Source organism: Lutra lutra, chromosome 10 (genome assembly GCF_902655055.1).
Source record: "Lutra lutra chromosome 10, mLutLut1.2, whole genome shotgun sequence".
Taxonomy (NCBI): Eukaryota; Metazoa; Chordata; class Mammalia; order Carnivora; family Mustelidae; genus Lutra; species Lutra lutra.
This window is the reverse complement of record NC_062287.1, coordinates 31,196,648-31,214,565: the sequence shown is the minus strand read 5'-3', so window position 1 is coordinate 31,214,565 and position 17,918 is coordinate 31,196,648. Positions and strand designations below refer to the sequence as shown.

Genomic DNA, 17,918 nt, shown 5'->3' with positions numbered 1-17,918 from the left:
AGGAATAATTCCTATTTGATTGTGGTGAATAATTTTTTTAATGTATTGTTGAGTTTGGTTTGCTAATATTCTGTTGAGGATTTTTGCATCTGTGTTGATTAGAGATATTGGCATGTAGTTCTTTAGTTCTTCCTTTTTTTCTTTTTTTTTTCTGGTGGGATGTCTTTTTTTTTTTTTTTTTTTTTTTTTCAGTGTAACAGTATTCATTATTTTTGCACCACACCCAGTGCTCCATGCAATCCGTGCCCTCTCCAATACCCACCACCCGGATCCCCCAACCTCCCACCCCCCGCCCCTTCAAAACCCTCAGATCGTTTTTCAGAGTCCATAGTCTCTCATGGTTCACCTACCCTTCCAATTTCCCTCAACTCCTTTCTCCTCTCCATCTCCCCTTCTGGTGGGATGTCTTAATCTGATTTTAGTACCCAGTAATCCTGGAGGCACAGAATGAATCTGAAAGTTTTCCTTCCTGTTTTATTTTTTGGAAATTTTGAGAAGAATAGATATTAACTCTTCTTCTTCTTCTTTTTTTTGTAATTTCTTTTTTTTTTTTCAGTGTTCCAAGATTCATTGTTTATGCACCACACCCAGTGCTCCATGCAATATGTGCCCTCCTTAATACACACCACCAGGCTCACCCAAACCCCGAGCCCCCTCCCCTCCAAACCCTTAGTTTGTTTCTCAGAGTCCACAGTCTTTCATGGTTCGTCTCCCTCTCCGATTTCCCCCAACTCACTTCTCCTCTCCAAATCCCAATGTCTTCCGTGTTATTCCTTATGCTCCACAAGTAAGTGAAACCATATGATAATTGATTCTCTCTGCTTGATTTCTTTCACTCAGCATAATCTCCTTTTGTCCCGTCCATGTTGATACAAAAGATGGGTACTCATCCTTTCTGATGGAGGCATAATATTCCTTTGTATATATGGACCATATCTTCTTTATCCATTCGTTTGTTGCAGCAATGGCCATAATTACCAAACTGTGGTATTAACTCTTCTTAAGTGTTTGGTAGAGTTTATCTTTAAAGCCATCTGGTCCTGAACTTTTGTTTTTTGGGATTTTTTTGATTACTGATTCAGTCTGTTTGCTGGTTATAAATCTGTTCAGATTTTCTTTCTGGTTCAGTTTTCATAGGATGTATGTTTCTAGGAATTTGTCCATTTCTCCTAGAATGTCCAATTTGTTGGCATATAATTTTTTATAATTTTCACTTATTTGTATTTCTTATAGTATCAGTTCTTAGTCTTCTTTTTCATTTGTGATTTTATTTGTCCTTTCACTGTCTGTCACTCTCTCTCTCTCTTTGATGAGTCTAGCTAGAGGGTTATTGGTTTTGTTCATCTTTTCAAAGTACCAGTTCCTGGTTTCATTGATTCATTCTTTTTTTTTTTTTTTTTTTTTAATTTTAGTTTCTATTAGTATTTATTTCTGCTGTAATCTTTATTATTTCCTTCTTTTTGCTGGCTTTGGGTGTTGTTTGGTCCTCTTTTTATAGCCCTTTTAGATATAAACAGTTGGTTTGTTTATTTGAGATTTTTCTTGCTTCTTGAGGTAGGCCTGTATTGCTAAATTTCACTCTTTGGACCACTTTCACTGCATCCCAAAGGTTTTCCACCATTATGTTTTCATTTTCATTCCTCTCCATGTAATTTTTTATTCTTCTTTTATGTCTTGGTTTATCCATTCATTGGTTAATAGCATGTTACCTAACCTCCATTATTTTTGCTCTTTCCAGATTTTTTTCCTTGTCACTGATCTCTTTTCTCATAGAATTATGGTCAGGAAAGATGCATGGTATGACTTAAATATTTTTTAATTTGTTGAGTCTTGTCTGTGGCCCAAGATATGATGTATTCTGAATGTATTCCATGTGCACTTGAAAAGAATGTGTATTCTGCTGTTTTAGCATAGAATGTTCTGAATGTATCTGTGAAATCCATCTGGTCCAGTGTGTTATTCAAAGCCAGTGTTTTCATGTTGATTTTCTATTTATATGATCTGTCCATTGATATAAAGTGGGGTATTAAAATCCCCTACTATTAATGTATCGATTAGTTCTTTTATGTTTGTTATTAACTGTTTTATGTATTTGGGTACTCCCATGTTGGGTGCATAAATATTTAGAATTGTTGTATCCTCTTGTTGGATTGTTCTTTTTGTTATTATATAGTATCATTATTCTCTTGCTATTGTATTTATTTTAAAGTGTAATTCATCTGATGTAAGTTTAACTACTCTGGTTTCATTTTGACTTCCATTTGTATGAAATGTTTTTCCAGCCCCTCACTTTCCATCTGCATGGGTCTTCAGTTCTGAAAGGAGTCTCTTGTAGGCAGCATATAGATGGACTTGTTTTTCTACCCATTCCATCACCCTGTATCTTTTGATTGGAGCTTTTAGTCCACTTACTTTCAAAGTAATTTTTCTGTGATCCTTTCTTCTCTTGCTCTCTTTCATACTCTGCTGACTTTATTGATAAACTTGGATTTCTTTCTCTTTATTCTTTGTGTATCTGTACTGTGTTTTGATTTTTGGTTACCATTAGGTTCATGTAGAACATCTTCTACATATAGCAGTTCATATTCAGTAGATGTCACTTAAATTAGAACTCATTCTTTCTTCTTACTGTTCGCCCCACCATGTTTCAGGTATATGACATATGCCTGGTATATATCATAGGTATATATTCTTCTATTTTGTGAATTCTTTCACTGTTTTTTTTTTTCTATTGCTTTTTTTTTTTTTTTTTTTTTTTGCTTGAACACTTTATTTAAACATATATTTTTATCCCCAGGGGTACAGGTCTGCGAATCGCCAGGTTTACACACTTCACAGCACTCACCATAGCACATACCCTTCCCAATATCCATAACCCCACCCCCCCCTCCCAACCCCCCTCCCCCCATCAACCCTCAGTTTGTTTTGTGAGCTAGAGGGTATCATGCTTAGCGAAATAAGTCAATCGGAGAAAGACAACTATCATATGATCTCCCTGATATGAGGGAGAGGAGATGCAACATGGGGGGTTAAGGGGGTAGGAGAAGAATAAATGTAACAAGATGGGATTGGGAGGGAGACAAACCATAAGTGACTCTTTCACTGTTTTTTACAGATCTACATATTCTTACTGCTTTTGTGTTTCCTGCTTTTCATACTCCTACTTATGGTCTTTCCTTTCCACTCCAGGTGTTTCCTTAATATTTCTTATAGGGATGGTTTAGTGGACATGAACTACTGCAGCTTTTGTTTGTCTGAGAAACTATCTCTCCTATTCTGAATGATAGTCTTGCTGAAAAGAGTATTTTTGGCTGCATATATATATATATTTTTTTTCCTATTAGCTCTTTGACTATATCATGCCACTCCCTTTTGACCTCCAAAGTTTCTGCTGAAAAATCCACTCAGACCCTTATGGCATTTCCCTAGTATGTAACTATCTTCTTTTCTCTTGCTGCTTTTAAAATTCTTTATCACTAATTTTTGCCATTTTAGTTACTTTTGTGTCTTGGTGTTGATGTTCTTGGATTGATTTTTTGGGGGGATATCTGCCTCCTGGATCCAGATATCTGTTTCCTTCCCCAGATTTGGAAACTTTTTTGCTATTTTTCTTCACATAAATTTTCTGATCCCTTTTATTGTTCTTCTGGAATCCCTATAATGCAAATGCTATTACACTTGATGAAGTCACTGAGTTCCCTAAGTGTGTTCTCATTTTGCATGATTTTTTTTTCTTTCAGGTTGCTCATTCATTCCTGTTTCCTCTAGCCTGCTATTTATTCCAACTAGTGTATTTTTAATTTCATTTGTTGTTGTCTTCATCTCTGATTTGTTCTTTTTTATCTCTTTGTTAAGCGTCTCACTTACATTCTCTACTCTTTTCTCAAGTAGAGTGAGTCTTTATGATCAGTACTTTAGATTCTCTATCGGGAATTTTATTTTTACCCAATTCTCATAGGTCTTTTACTGTCATTTTTGTCTTTTTTTTTTTCCCCATTTGAGATATATTCCTCTGTCTTCTCATTTTTCCTAACTCTCTGTGTCTGTTTCTTTGTGTCAAGAAAGTCAGCTAGATCTCCTCCTCTTGAATGTAGCAGCCTCATGAAGAAGAGGTTCTATAGTGCCCTGCAGTACAGTTTCCTCTATTCCCCAGAGCCTGACACTTCACGTGGTGTCTCCTATGTGCATTGCATGTGCTCGCTGTTTTTTCCTGGTGGCTTCTTCCTTTAGTCCAGTTTTGACAGAGGCTTTCTTTTCCTGTTGTGGGCAGCATTTTGTCCCTAGTGGGGATGTGATATGCAGTTTTAATAAGGTGTACTCTGCTTATGAATGATACTTGTAGCTTCCAGGACCCTGGCATTCCTTGTGAGTGGATTGTGCAATTTTTTTTTTAAGATTTTATTTATTTATTTGACAGAGAGAGATCACAAGCAGACAAAGAGGCAGGCAGAGAGGGAGAGAGGGAAGCAGGCTCCCTGCTGAGCAAAGAGCCCGATGCAGGACTCGATCCCAGGACCCTGAGATCATGACCTGAGCCGAAGGCAGTGGCTTAACCCACTAAGCCACCCAGGCGCCCCGGATTGTGCAATTTTAACATGGTGCTCCTCGAACTTCCACAGCGCCTGCAGCTGCTATTGCCAGAACCGCAGTTTTGCAAAATGCATGGGTGGGAAGATGAAGTATTGACAAGGTTTGCACTGTATTTCTGAGGAGGTAGCCTGCAGTGCTGGGACTGATGCAAGCATGAGTGGAAAGGGTGCATGTGCCAAAGCACTAGGGTGTGGGGCTTAGTGTAAGCCAATTACATAGTGAACTTCCTGTTGGTTTCTGCAGGTGACCATGTGTTTATGCTGAAGGGTGGGGGAGGGCAGTGTCACCTGCCAGCTCCTTTGCTCCTGAAAGAGTCTTCCTCTGGACATGCTCTGAGATGAGTAAATAACTCTCCCTGCTGTACGTCCCAGGTGTTTTTCAAAGTGCTGCTTCTACCTTATATCTGGAGGGCTCTTTGTCATGTTGTCTCTTTCAAGGCAGGACTCATCTTCCTGTTGCCCTCAGGGCTTTTCCAAAATGGAGCCATCTGATTTTTAAGATTTTAGGTTTTGAATCCCTCTTACTTGTAAGAAATCAATAAATTCAGCTCCTCTTGCTTTTAAAGCCATATGTTAGGAGGATTCATCTCTCCAGTGTGAGTTTCCTGGTATGTTAGTCTGTTTCTCACCATTCTCTGTGCTGTGGCTCCCTCCTGACCACAGATGGCCACCTCCGTTTTGCTCCCCACTATGTCTTCACCCTTTCTACCCTCTTTGATGTGGACTCTTCTCTGCCTTTAATTGTAGAGTTTGCTTTGCCAGTCTTCATTTTCTGGGCTACTTACATTAACGTGAGTTTTATATAGTTGTATTCATGCGACAAGGCAAGCTTAGGATCCTCTTACTCCACCTTCTTCCAGCCTCCTTCTAATCTACCATTTTTAATTGGAAACCAGTTTTAATTGTATTTATTTGAATTATTTTCATTTTTATTTGAGAATATTAAATATATTTCTCCCATGTGTGATAAAAATTTTCATTATAGAACCAATAAAACATTTGAATTTTTCCTCAGGGTATTACTTGGTATTCTTAAATTAAATCTTAAAAAAAAAAAAGTCTAATTTGATCTGGCCTCACAAACTTAAGAAAATTAAAACAGATTTAAAATCTTGCAAAAGCCATGAAAATAAATTGCTATTTCATAATGTAGGATCTTTGGGAGATTTTTGGTGAACTATATGTATTTTGAATTACTTTGCATATGATAAAAAAAATGCAGGAGAAAGAATATTGGGCTTGGATTCAGGAGATCTGTATTAGAATCCTGGTTCTTAATCTTAGAACAAAGTGAAGTTTTCAGCAACCCAGTGAACCATCATAAGATTACAAAGCTTTATCTCTACTTCATAATGTTTTAAGAATACCATGAAAAAGAATATGTGAATAGCTTTGCAATATAATTACCAACACACAATAAAGGTTTTTTTCTTAGTACATTTGCTTCTATCATCTGGAAACACATCTAACGAAAGATAATGCTGATTTTAGAAAAAAATGGACAGGATCAGTGTAACACATTTACAGGATCTGTGTTTTCTAAGGAATCAAGTTTATATGGTAACTTTGGTGACTGTGAACCTCTCTACTTCTACCCCCCCAAAAAAAAATTCAGACTCTAACTAAAACTGTGCATTAAGTACTAAAACAACAGAGCCAACTACGGGGTAATGGAAGTTGGGCATAAACCCTTACTGTGATTTTCTTTTATTTTCAGTGTACTTAAATGAAGCAGGGTTCAACTTTGTGAGAAAATGCATTCAAGCTGTGGAAACAAGAGGTAAGTGTTGTCTAACAGGTACATTATTACTGTTATGTAGTTCTTATAGTTCATTCTTATATAGAAACCTCTCAAAAATTCATCATTAACATGAAATTAACTTCAACAACTATATAAATGAATAAGTTACTTAAATATACAAATAACTATAATTTACCCTATATTTCTTTTTAATGATTTCTCTGCATAAAGGCTTTCTTTACTTCTTATTGATAGACTTTGTGTTTTTTATTACTATAAGCACATCTTTGATTTTTTTCAAGCTTTAGTGGGGTAAGATTCTTAAGGAACTGGTCTTCCTCCTTCCTTATATTCTTTCCCTCAGTGATTTCAGTCAGTCACAATTCTAGCACCTTTCCTCTCTCTAGTCATGACCTCTCACCTGAAGCCCACTCCAGGTACATATTACATTCTTTTAATTACAGGCAAACTTGTCTAAAGCAAAACTCATATTGGGTTTTGAAATTCTGTGAACTTAGGCTCAGATTTTGGTGCTGCCACATAGAAGTTTTGAGAAGTTAAGTGTATTTATTAAATTCTCTGAATCTGTTTCCTCATCTTCAAAATGAAGATATAAATGCTTTCCAACTCTTCAACATGCAGGACTCCATGACTGAAGAAATAGAAGACGAGAAATACTGATTATCATTTCCCTTCTTAGTGCTTTTTGCATTCAAATAGTGGTAAATGAACAGGGGTACTTTGCTACTTTGAAGATATTTGAAAGACTTTTGGATACTATTCAGTGTCTTCTCTGAGAAATATGTGTTGTGGGTGTTTCCAGGGTAGATTTGCTAAAGTTAGACTGCAAAACTGGACAAGTAGCTTTCAAATTCAGTATAGGTATATGCCTGAAGTTTTTAACATTTTGTACTTGTGCTGATGGTCTCAAGCCATTCTCTTGTGATTTTTCTTTTTCATTAGGCATCACTATTTTAGGTCTCTACCGAATAGGAGGAGTAAACTCCAAAGTTCAGAAACTCATGAACACAACATTTTGTAAGTTTTGGATGAACTGGTTACTTAATTTTTGTATTATAGATAATCCAAACCATAGCTTTCTTTGAGAATTATACTATTGCTTATCTTTGAATATTTTCAAGTAATATTTAAAATTAATATTTGCATTCAGCTTTTAATGTTCAGTTATAATAAATGAACAATCAGAATTTGTGAGGGGTCTTTTTTATAATGTTGGACTTTTTCTCAAGTGTCCTTTGATTAACTAGAAGTGCAGTGAAATTTATGGGTGTTGGATTCAGATTGCCTAACTTGGAATCCTAACTTGCCATTTAAAAGCTCTGTGACCTGGGGTAATTCATTTAACCTCTTTTGTGCCTCAACCTTCTCATTCATAAAATGGGGATAATAATAGTGCCTGCCTCATTGAGAACTATGAGGATTGTTAATTCATATAACATACTTCGAAGTATTCTTGGCAGATGGTAAGTGCTCTGTGATGTTAGCAATTAACAACAATTTGATTTGGAACCCTATTATTCCACAAGAAATCTTTGAGGTTTATAAAGCATCAAAATAAGATTTGCATCGGTTCGCACAAGCAACAATCGTGAACTGTTGGCACTCTAAGGAATAAGTGTCTCTCTCTCTCCTTGACCTATTTATGTTTGTGTCTATCTTCTTTATGGTGTGAATGATGTTTGAATTGCATAGTTTAAACACCTTATTTTTTTACTCTTTTCAGCTCCCAAATCCCCTCCTGATGTTGACATTGATATTGAATTGTGGGATAATAAGACAATAACAAGTGGACTAAAAAACTACCTCAGGTAAGGAAGGTTTAACTCTATTCTGCCTGTGATGTCTCTCTTGCCTCTTTGGGCAGTTGCCATGTGATTTCTCAGAGCTCCTGTGCATGAACTTCACTACTTAGAATAATTCCTTCATTTCAGGTGAAATAACATAAGGTAGTAATGTTTATATATAGTGTTTTGAGCTTATACATTCTATTTCAAATAATAAACTTAAGAGGCTACAATATTTTATGAATACTAAATAATATTTTGTTTCATATTAAATGTGGTGTTTTCATGTTTTTTTTTTTTAAATGGAAACTAAAAGTTGTCTTTTGTTTTTGTTTTTTATTTAACTATTGTCCCCATATCTGAGATGTTGCTATTGTGGTTCAGTAGTTCTGACAAAGTGAAAAAAATCCCTCCCCTTTTTAGTACAGTTGTGCCAAGAACTGCTATAAGGCCTTTGTGTCTTTTGAGGTCTGCATTCTGGGACTGCCTAGAGCGGCCCTCCTAGGACTTGATCTTATTCCCTAATACCCAACTCTTAAAGAAACACTGAAAGTTCAGGGGAAATAAAACAGATATTGTCATTCTAATGCCTGCTTCTTTATCCATTGTAGATGTCTTGCAGAACCATTGATGACTTACAAGTTACACAAAGATTTTATTGTTGCAGTTAGTAAGTACACTTCTGTTGGATGTATTATGATTGATGTCATTTTATGCTATATCACTTAGAGGTGTAAATTTAAACCAACTAGTTAAGATTGTCCTACATATTGCTTAAGAAACTGTCAATCTGATATTTAATAGCTGACAGTATGGTTTATAAACTAATAAATTGTGAATGATGTATTAAAGACCTAAAAGCCATAAAGCTAGAAGACATAGGCAGCAATTCTTTAACATTGATTGGAGAAACATTTTCCTAGATATGTCTTCTCTGGCAAGGGAAATAAAAAGCACAATTAAATAATTGGGACTACACCACAAATGAAAAAAGTTTTGCACAATGAAGGAAATCATCAACAAAGCAGAAAGGCAACCTACTGAATGGCAGAAAATATTTGCAAATGATATATCCAATAAGGGGTTAATATCCAAAATATATAAAGAACTTATACAGCTCAACACTACAAAAACAATTTGATTAAAAAAGTGGCAGAGGCCCTGAGTAGATCTTTTTCCAAAGTAGACATACAGATGGACAGTAAATACATGAAAAGATGCCCAACATCACTTATCATGAGGGAAATACAAATCAAAACTACAATGAGATATCACCTCATACCTGTCAGAAAAATTAAACAACACAGGAAACAACAGGTGTTGGTGAGGATATGGAGAAAGGGAAACCCTCTTGCTCTGCTGGTGGGAATGCAAACTGGTTGTAGACACTCTGGAAAACAAATATGGAGTTTCCTCAAAATATTAAAAATAGAATTACCATATAATCCAGTAATTCCACTACTGGGTATTTACCCAAAGAATATGAAAACACCAATTGAGAAAGATACGCACACCATTATATTTGTTGCAGCATTGTTTACAATAGCCAAGACATGGCAACAGCAGAAGTGTCCATCAGTATGTGAATGGATAAAGAAGATATGGTATATATGCACAATGGAATATCACTAAACCATAAGAGAGAATGAAATCTTGACATTTGCAACGATGTGGCTGGACCTAGAGAATATAGTATTAAGTAAAATAAGGCAGACAGAGAAAGATCAATACTATGTGATTTCATTCATATGTGGAATTTAAGAAACAAAACAAAGAAAAAGACAAAAAAGAAACACTCTTAAATACAAAGAACAAACTGGTGGTTGCCAGAGGAGAGGTGGTGGGGGAATAGGAGAAATAGATAAAGGGAATCAAGTATGCCCTTAGCTTGATTTTTAAAAAAGCTTGCAGAATGAAATAGAATATTTTGCCACTTAATAAGAATTCCTTGGGGTGACTGGTGTGATAAGAAGAATTATTTTAGTTACATTTTACTCAATGATGAATGTTAGTTTCTTATAAGAGCAACATTATGGTTAAATAGATAAGACTACAAATATGTACGGTCAGGTATGCTACCTACTCATACTTACCACACTATATTCCTAAATCTGAAGAGAAGAGTCAGGTATTTTTGGCAGGTAACAGGCACTTTCATCAATTCCGCCCCCCCCTATTTATTGATAAGGATCATGTATCTATGTTATTTATTTGGGTCTATGATTGCTATAATGGAATATATATAGATAGGCTAAATTCAAAAATTGTGGGGAGGGACTCAGTGAAAACATGTAACATGTAACCTAAGAAATTAGAAATATGTACTTTTAAAACATTGAGACTAAAGTGCTGGGTTGCCATCTGAGCCCATCACAACATGTAACAATTAGGAATTAGCCTTTCATTGTTAAGATGTATGAGGTGTGACTGTACAAAGCATTTTTCACAGTCCCAAGAAAGAAAGCAGTTGCATTAATTTATTATCACACATTGTAATGTCACAGGAAATGTTGTCTGCTGATAAGTGTCAGATAACATTGAGTGACCTTGGTTTTCAATCCAGCATTCATGACTGACCACATGATCTCATAAACACCTATACCACTTACCTTTCTCCTGAAAGCTCTCCACTCTATATTCTTTTCATCAAAATCTATCCTTATTAGATAAACAAAACTTGGAAAATGTAGAGCTGACCTCTCATTTTATTGACTAGGTCCCTGAGTGGGCCAGTGAATTTGTCCAAGGACACTAGTAAATTGATGGCCAAATCAGAACTACAAGCCAATTTTTTTTACTCTACCCTAGAACTCTTACAGAAATTTTGTGTTACAACAAATGGCATTTGAGCCACTAGCTTAAGTAGCTAAATGAACAGCTTGTTTTAATAGAAACATTTGGTTGTAAGCTATTTTTCTCTACTTCCATGGCAAATAAATAATTCACTACCATGGTAATTGAAATAAATTCTTATAGATAAGAATTCATCTTTTGTCTGGGTCAAGGATAATCCCATGTACCAGATAATAAGGTAATAAAATTAGAAATTATTTGGAAATTCAGCTCTGTAAAAAAGGGAAGTTATCCAGAAATTACAAGGTATCTCACAGGATTCACTGCCAGAGTATGGATCAGGCCTTTCACAGGCCTACAGCTAGGAACTACAGAAATGTAAATTGATGTTTCTCTTCCCATACTTTTAGGAGGGTCTCTCCTCTCTGTTCTTTGCTGCATATCTCCCTTATTTGTATCTCCCTTTCCAGTCGGATTTTCTTAGCTTTGGAGCACATTTGGTCACATCAACCCTGGTCTTACGTGATATGCCTTTCCACATATGTAAGCAGACAGATCATAGTTTTGCTATCTCCATTCCAACCCCTGGGAGCTCTTGTGTTTGGCCCAGTTTGAGCCAGGCTCTTTCCTCACCTCCTTTTGGGCATTTTTAGGGAAAGGGCTTGGCAGGGTAGGAAGTCACCGTAGAATTTATTATAGTAAGAACATGTAAATAAGTTCTTCATTCTGAAGTGTCAGGTATTTCTCTAGCTGACATGACAGTGTATTGGCTTTTGCCTGGCTTTCTTTAGATGGTTTTTTACTTTTCAGATTTACCATTGTCAACATGGGCTTCAAATGTATTAGGCCTTTGTTTGCATAGCAATCCTGATACTTCAGAAATGTAATTCCCTGTTGTCTTTAAATCTATAAAATTTGGAAAGGAATGCTTTCTTTCTTTGTCTGAAGGAGTCTCTAGGACGTTTCTGTGTGATAAAGTATATTATATTGCCTGGCACGTTAGGCCATCTGTAACAATTCCTGTGATCACTCACATTGCTAAAGTTTTGATTCTGTCCTTGTGTAGCAAAAACAAAGGAGGTGATGAGTTATGGATGTATGGAAGCTCAGTGGCTACAAGCACAGGTCTGGGATTAGCTAGAATGGGCTAGTTTGACTTCTTTACTTAACTAACTTCTTGACCATGGTCAAGTCGCTCAGTTGCTCTAAGCCAATGATAGTGATAATACTTACTGCATGAAGTAATGTTTATAAGGCATGAAGGTGGGAGTGGTTGTAATGTTTAGATTAAGTTGTAATTATTAGATTATTTACACATTTTAATGCAATTTAAACTTGAACATTTGAAACCTCTATGTTACAGAATCTGATGACCAAAACTACCGGGTAGAAGCTGTACATGCACTGGTGCACAAACTACCAGAAAAAAACAGAGAGATGCTGGACATCTTAATAAAACACCTCGTCAAGTAATTCTCTGATTTATGTTGTTCACCTAACTACTTGTTCAGCTGTTAAAGTTAGACTTGTTCATGTCTTTCAAAAGTGTATGATGGTGCTACAACACTGTTGTTATAATCAGCCTATGGAATATGGTTTTAAAAAAGATGTGACTATTTTTAAGATTATCTGTGCGAGTGTGTGTGTTCTTTGTATGTTTACACTGTGCAAAGGATTAACTAATGTTAATTTCAACTGTTAAACTAATGACAAACACCTTACATGTCAATTTAACAATATATGAAGGAGTATATTTTTCCCCCCCAATTCCTTTTGATGCATCATAAGCCCTAAGTCTGAGGATCAGTTCTCTGTGTGACTAGTGTCAACAGGTTTTGCCAGGTCAAATCGCCACTCTAATGTTAATATCTTTCTCTGAATTCATAGCATCACTTGGTCTATAAGATTTTTCTGACTCTGCTCTTAATTCATATATGTATTTAAAAATCCGGATAGGTATCATATTAATAGGTATCATATTAATCAAGTTTCTCTAGAGGAACAAAACCAATAGGATGATTGTGTGTGTGTATGTAGCTATACATGTGTGTCTATATATATATATATATATATATATATAGTCGTGTGTGTGTGTATTTTGTATGTGTATATGAGAGAGAGATTGATTGCAAGGAACTGGCCTGCACTATTGTGAAGGCTGGTAAGTCTGAAATCTGCAGGGCAGCTGGTAGTCTAGAGACTCAGGGAAGAGTTAACATTGCAGCTGCTTTCCAAGGCAGTCTGGAAGCAGGATCCCCTCCTCCTCAGAGGACCTCAGTCTTTTTTAAGACTTTCAGCTGATTGAATGAGGGCTGCTCACGCTCACATGGAAGATTTACTCTAAGTCTACTGATTTAAATCTTGATTTTATGCAAAAATACACCTTCCCAGGATCATCTAGAATTATGTTTGAACAAATACGTAGGTACTGTGGCCTCATAAATCTGCCTAAAGTTTCTCTCTTTTTCATACACACGCACACATACATTTGACATGCTACTGTAAACAAAAGTCAAAATTCAGATTTTTTTTTAAGTTTATTTATTTGAGAGAGAGCAAGGGGAGGACTAGAGGGAGAAGAAGAGGGAGAGAATCTCCATCAGTCTGCCCACTGAGCACGGAGCCTGACATAGGCCTTGATCCCATGATCCTGAGATCATGACCTGAGCTAAAACCAAGAATTGATGCTTAACCAACTGAGCCACCCAGGTGCCACCAAATTTAGGTTTTAAACTTAAGAATTCCCTTACAGCTCATATACAAATAAGGATATTTTCCATCTTAGCGAGATTCACAATTAAATGATTGCTCCTTAGTTGCTTACTATAAGTAGTTACCCAGTTTATGCTACTTTGAGCCAGCACATTTGAAAGAGTACTACATAACATTTTAATAAGTCTCATCTTAACCTGCAGATAAGATAATATGAATTGCCCTCTTCCCCCTTGAAATAAGAAGGAAATCCACTAGGAACTGCATCATTTCAAGTTCATTATTAACTGTTGCATATGGCAATTCCTCTTTTAAATAATGAAGGAGGATTCTTGGTCAGATTTAGTCCTGAATTATGTTTTGAATTGTGTGACCTCTTTATGAAATTTAACCACATTGTACATAATGGGCATTCTCTTGGTATATTCAAGCTAATTTTCTAGCAAAGCCTTTTTAAACTGCTTTTAAAAGATACATGAGTGTCCTATAAAAGGTTTTTATTTAGTTATCCAGAATGTTAGATGAACTCAAACTTCCCCCTTATAATGAATGTGCGTGGCTTTGGTACCAGGAATAACAGAGGAATAGTATCTGGCCATAGAAGAGTGATTAAAATTCTTTTGCCCATACTTTACCACCATTCCTGGCTTTTTTCCTGAACCTACAAAAAGTCGATCCCTGTTAACTGAGCAGTATTTTTGAAATGTGTGTTCACATCACCAGTGACTTAAGTGAACGACAAACACATAATAACACTCATGGTCCCTGGCAACCTTAATATATCTGAAGAAAAGAGAATTTAAAAGTGATCTGTATTGGTCACTATCTAAAGAACCAGTGAAGATTGATTCCAATCTCCATTAATTAACTCTGAGACATGATATAAACCATTACTTCTTTCTGAGAATCATTTTCTTTGTCTTTAAAACAGCTATCTGCAGTCTTTTCTTCAACTCCAACTTTGAATATTTAAAAGGGCAGTTGGATGTCTGTTCCCTACAACAAATTGAGGAAATGAGGTGTAGAAATAGCTGAAATGTGGGGTGATAAGTGTTTATATTGATTGAGTTCGCTCAGCAGAAGTGAAATTTAATGAAGAGAAAATTGTTCATCCAACTATTCCATCTTCTGAGCAACATAGTCATATTCTCCTTTTCAAAACCAAATTTTTTTATTTCTAATTTTTTTTTTAGGATTTCCAAATTTTTTCCTCATGAGTTTAATATTAATATCATTCCAGTTTACTCACACTACCATCAACTCATATTCTAGCAAGAGTGACTAAAGCCAATTTAATTACAAGGAAGTTAATGTTTTGAAATCATATTTCCTAGAACATTATTTAATCTTATCAACCCTATAGGGGTTTTTACTCTTCATAGATGAGAAAACTGAAGCCTAGAGATTGTAACTAACTTGGCTGATTGCTGCCCAGCTTCTAAGAAGTTGGATGGATCCAAGCTTTAAATCCAGACATACTTTATGTACTACTTTCTTAGTAGATGCTTTGATACATACTAAGCAACTAATATACATATGTATTATAATATGTATTATAATACATATACATAAATACATGTATATATAATATTTGGTTATGTAAAAAGAAAATTTGGAATGAAATGTCTTCCTGTTCTAACCAAGAGCTTCATAGTTTGTGCTCTCTCAGGTACAACGGAAAAATTCAGTCAGTGAGACAGTCAGTTTTTCCTGTCCTATGCTAGGATATGCATAATATTCAAAATCCTGGATTCTCCATAAAATTTGCATAATATCCAAAATCCTGGATTCCCCATAAATTTTTTTTTTTTTTTTTTTTTTTTTTTTTGAGAGAGAGGAAGAGAGAGCGAACACAGGCATACAGAGTGGCAGGCAGAGAGAGAAGCAGGCTCCCTGCTGAGCAAGGAGCCCGATGTGGGACTCGATCCCAGGACTCTGGGATCATGACCTGAGCCAAAGGCAGCTGCTTAACCAACTGAGCCACCCAGGTGTCCCTCCCCATAAAATTTTACTTTTGCTTCTGGAATATAGTTAGGCACACTTAGGTATAAACATAATCTTGTGTTGTGCTTCTTTCTAGAATTTTGTATTTTGACAGTCTGTCTAGAAGTAAGATAGAAAAAGGCAGTGGTTAACCTAGAAGATTGATCAAATGAATGAGGTTTCTTCTTAAGAATATATCAGTTGGGGCACCTGGGTGACTCAGTTGGTTAAGTGTCTATGACTCTTGGATTTCAGCTCAGGTCATGATTTCAGGGTTCTAAGACCGAGCCCTGCACTCCACAGGCAGTCTGCTTGAGATTCTTTCCCCCAACTCCCATGTGCATGCACTCTCTCAAATAAATAATCTTAAAAAAAAAAAAAAAAAGAATATATCTAATTTCCAAGTTAATTAGTCAAAGTCATTTTTGGTAGTTTCTGGAGTAAGGTAACTAACACCAGAGGCTTTTTCTTTCATTTTCATTTTCAAGCCAACACTGATGCTATACCATATCTCCTTTTCTTACTGTTTGCCTAATACAGTCCTAGCACTAAGGAGGCATTCAGGGAATTTTAAATGGATGAGAAGATAGATGGGTGGATGAACAGAATGGAAAAAGGAAGGTTAGAAACATTCATTGGCCAGTTGTCTTATGTAGGGAGCTTAAGAAATCCCCTGACTTATATTCAGGAGACCTGAATTGAAATAACATCTCTGTCCCTAATTTGCTGTTACATGGAGTACATCATTTTTACCCTAGGAGTTTTGCTTTTTAAAAAAAAAAAAAAAAAGATTTACTTACTTATTTGAGAGAAGGGTAGAGGGGAGGGGAAGAGAGGGAAGGAGAGAGACAAGAAGACTTGTGCAGAATGCAGAGGCCATTGCAGGACCTCTCCCAGGACCCTGAGATCATGATATGAGCCAGAACCAAGAGTCAGACACTTAACTGATTGCACCATCCAGGCACTCCAGTTTTGCTTTTTTTTTTTTTTAATTTTTTAAATACCTATACAATAGGAAAAACTGACTTCCTGGAAGGATTAAATGCAATAATATCTATGAAAATGCCTGGCACTAGGTTCTCAATAATATGTTTTAGTGTATCCGAATATGATTCCAACCCATCTAATCTTAACCATCTACTCTAAAAGAATTGTAGTACCTTGGAGAATCCCTAACAACTTATAATCTCTCTAGGGTGATTATATTTGATTTAAGGTCTTAAGATTTATTCCTTTAATTAAGCTTTGTAATTATTTTATTTAGCTAATGTTAACTTTTTCTGTCTTTTTAGGCTATACCCACATTTACCAATTGGGAGTGGCTGAAACTGACTACTTAGAAAAACTAACCTATCATGGCATATTTTACATTTTATTTATGCCACAAATTTGGTAAATGAGAACATTGCCTAATTATTAAACATTCAACTTGTGTTATTTTTATTGTTCTTATTTGCAGAGTATCACTACACAGCCAACAAAATCTCATGACTGTCTCTAACCTTGGTGTTATATTTGGCCCAACTCTCATGAGAGCACAAGAAGAAACTGTGGCTGCCATGATGAATATTAAGTTTCAGAATATTGTTGTTGAAATTCTGATCGAGCACTATGAAAAGGTAGGCTGGATTTTCATGTGGAAGTATCAAATCTCGTACTTTGCTTTTAAGAAGGAATTTTCCATTTGTATTATCTATGAGTTCATTGTGATCTCAGATTCGTATAAAATATCAGTCTTGTACATTTTGTGTAAATTGCTTCTTTTTTTTTTTTAAGATTTTATTTATTTATTTATTTGACAGAGAGAGATCACAAGTAGGCAGAGAGGCAGGCAGAGAAAGAGAGAGGGGGAAGCAGGCTCCACGCTGAGCAGAGAGCCTGATGCGGGACTCGATCCCAGGACCCTGAGATCATGACCTGAGCCAAAGGTAGAGGCTTAACCCACCAAGCCACCCAGGCGCCCGTGTAAAAATTGCTTCTTCATGGGGACTTTGATTTCTTTTTTTCTTGTTTAGTTTTTAAGTGCTTCTCAGAATCCTCCAGGTAAATGGTTTCCTTTCCTTTTACATCATTTACTTCTCAAGATTCTCTTTTTTAGTATTTGTGTAGTGAATTTTTTGCTCATACTCAGAGAATTTGTTAGAATCATTTGGTGATTAAGTCTGTTTTTAACCTTTTTGTCTCCCTGGAATTGTAGCAGCAATAATATTCTCCATAAAACAAAAGAATTCCAGGGACAGTCTTGAAGTCCTCTCTGATCTTTAAACTTGGTTTCTTTGACAAGATTGAGATCTT

At 35.9% G+C, this 17,918-nt stretch overlaps 1 protein-coding gene across 4 annotated transcripts in view; it reads left to right on the top strand.

Annotated features, from left to right (window-relative positions):
• Positions 1-17,918, top strand: part of ARHGAP42 (Rho GTPase activating protein 42) — a 299,718-nt gene that overhangs the window by 261,839 nt on the left and 19,961 nt on the right. For all 4 annotated transcript variants that reach the window (XM_047692080.1, XM_047692078.1, XM_047692082.1 and 1 more), the window contains 6 exons: positions 6,307-6,369; positions 7,294-7,368; positions 8,075-8,159; positions 8,747-8,805; positions 12,292-12,397; positions 17,083-17,242. In XM_047692080.1, the coding sequence (XP_047548036.1) occupies positions 6,307-6,369; positions 7,294-7,368; positions 8,075-8,159; positions 8,747-8,805; positions 12,292-12,397; positions 17,083-17,242 (548 nt within the window). The remainder of the gene's footprint in view (positions 1-6,306; positions 6,370-7,293; positions 7,369-8,074; positions 8,160-8,746; positions 8,806-12,291; positions 12,398-17,082; positions 17,243-17,918) is intronic.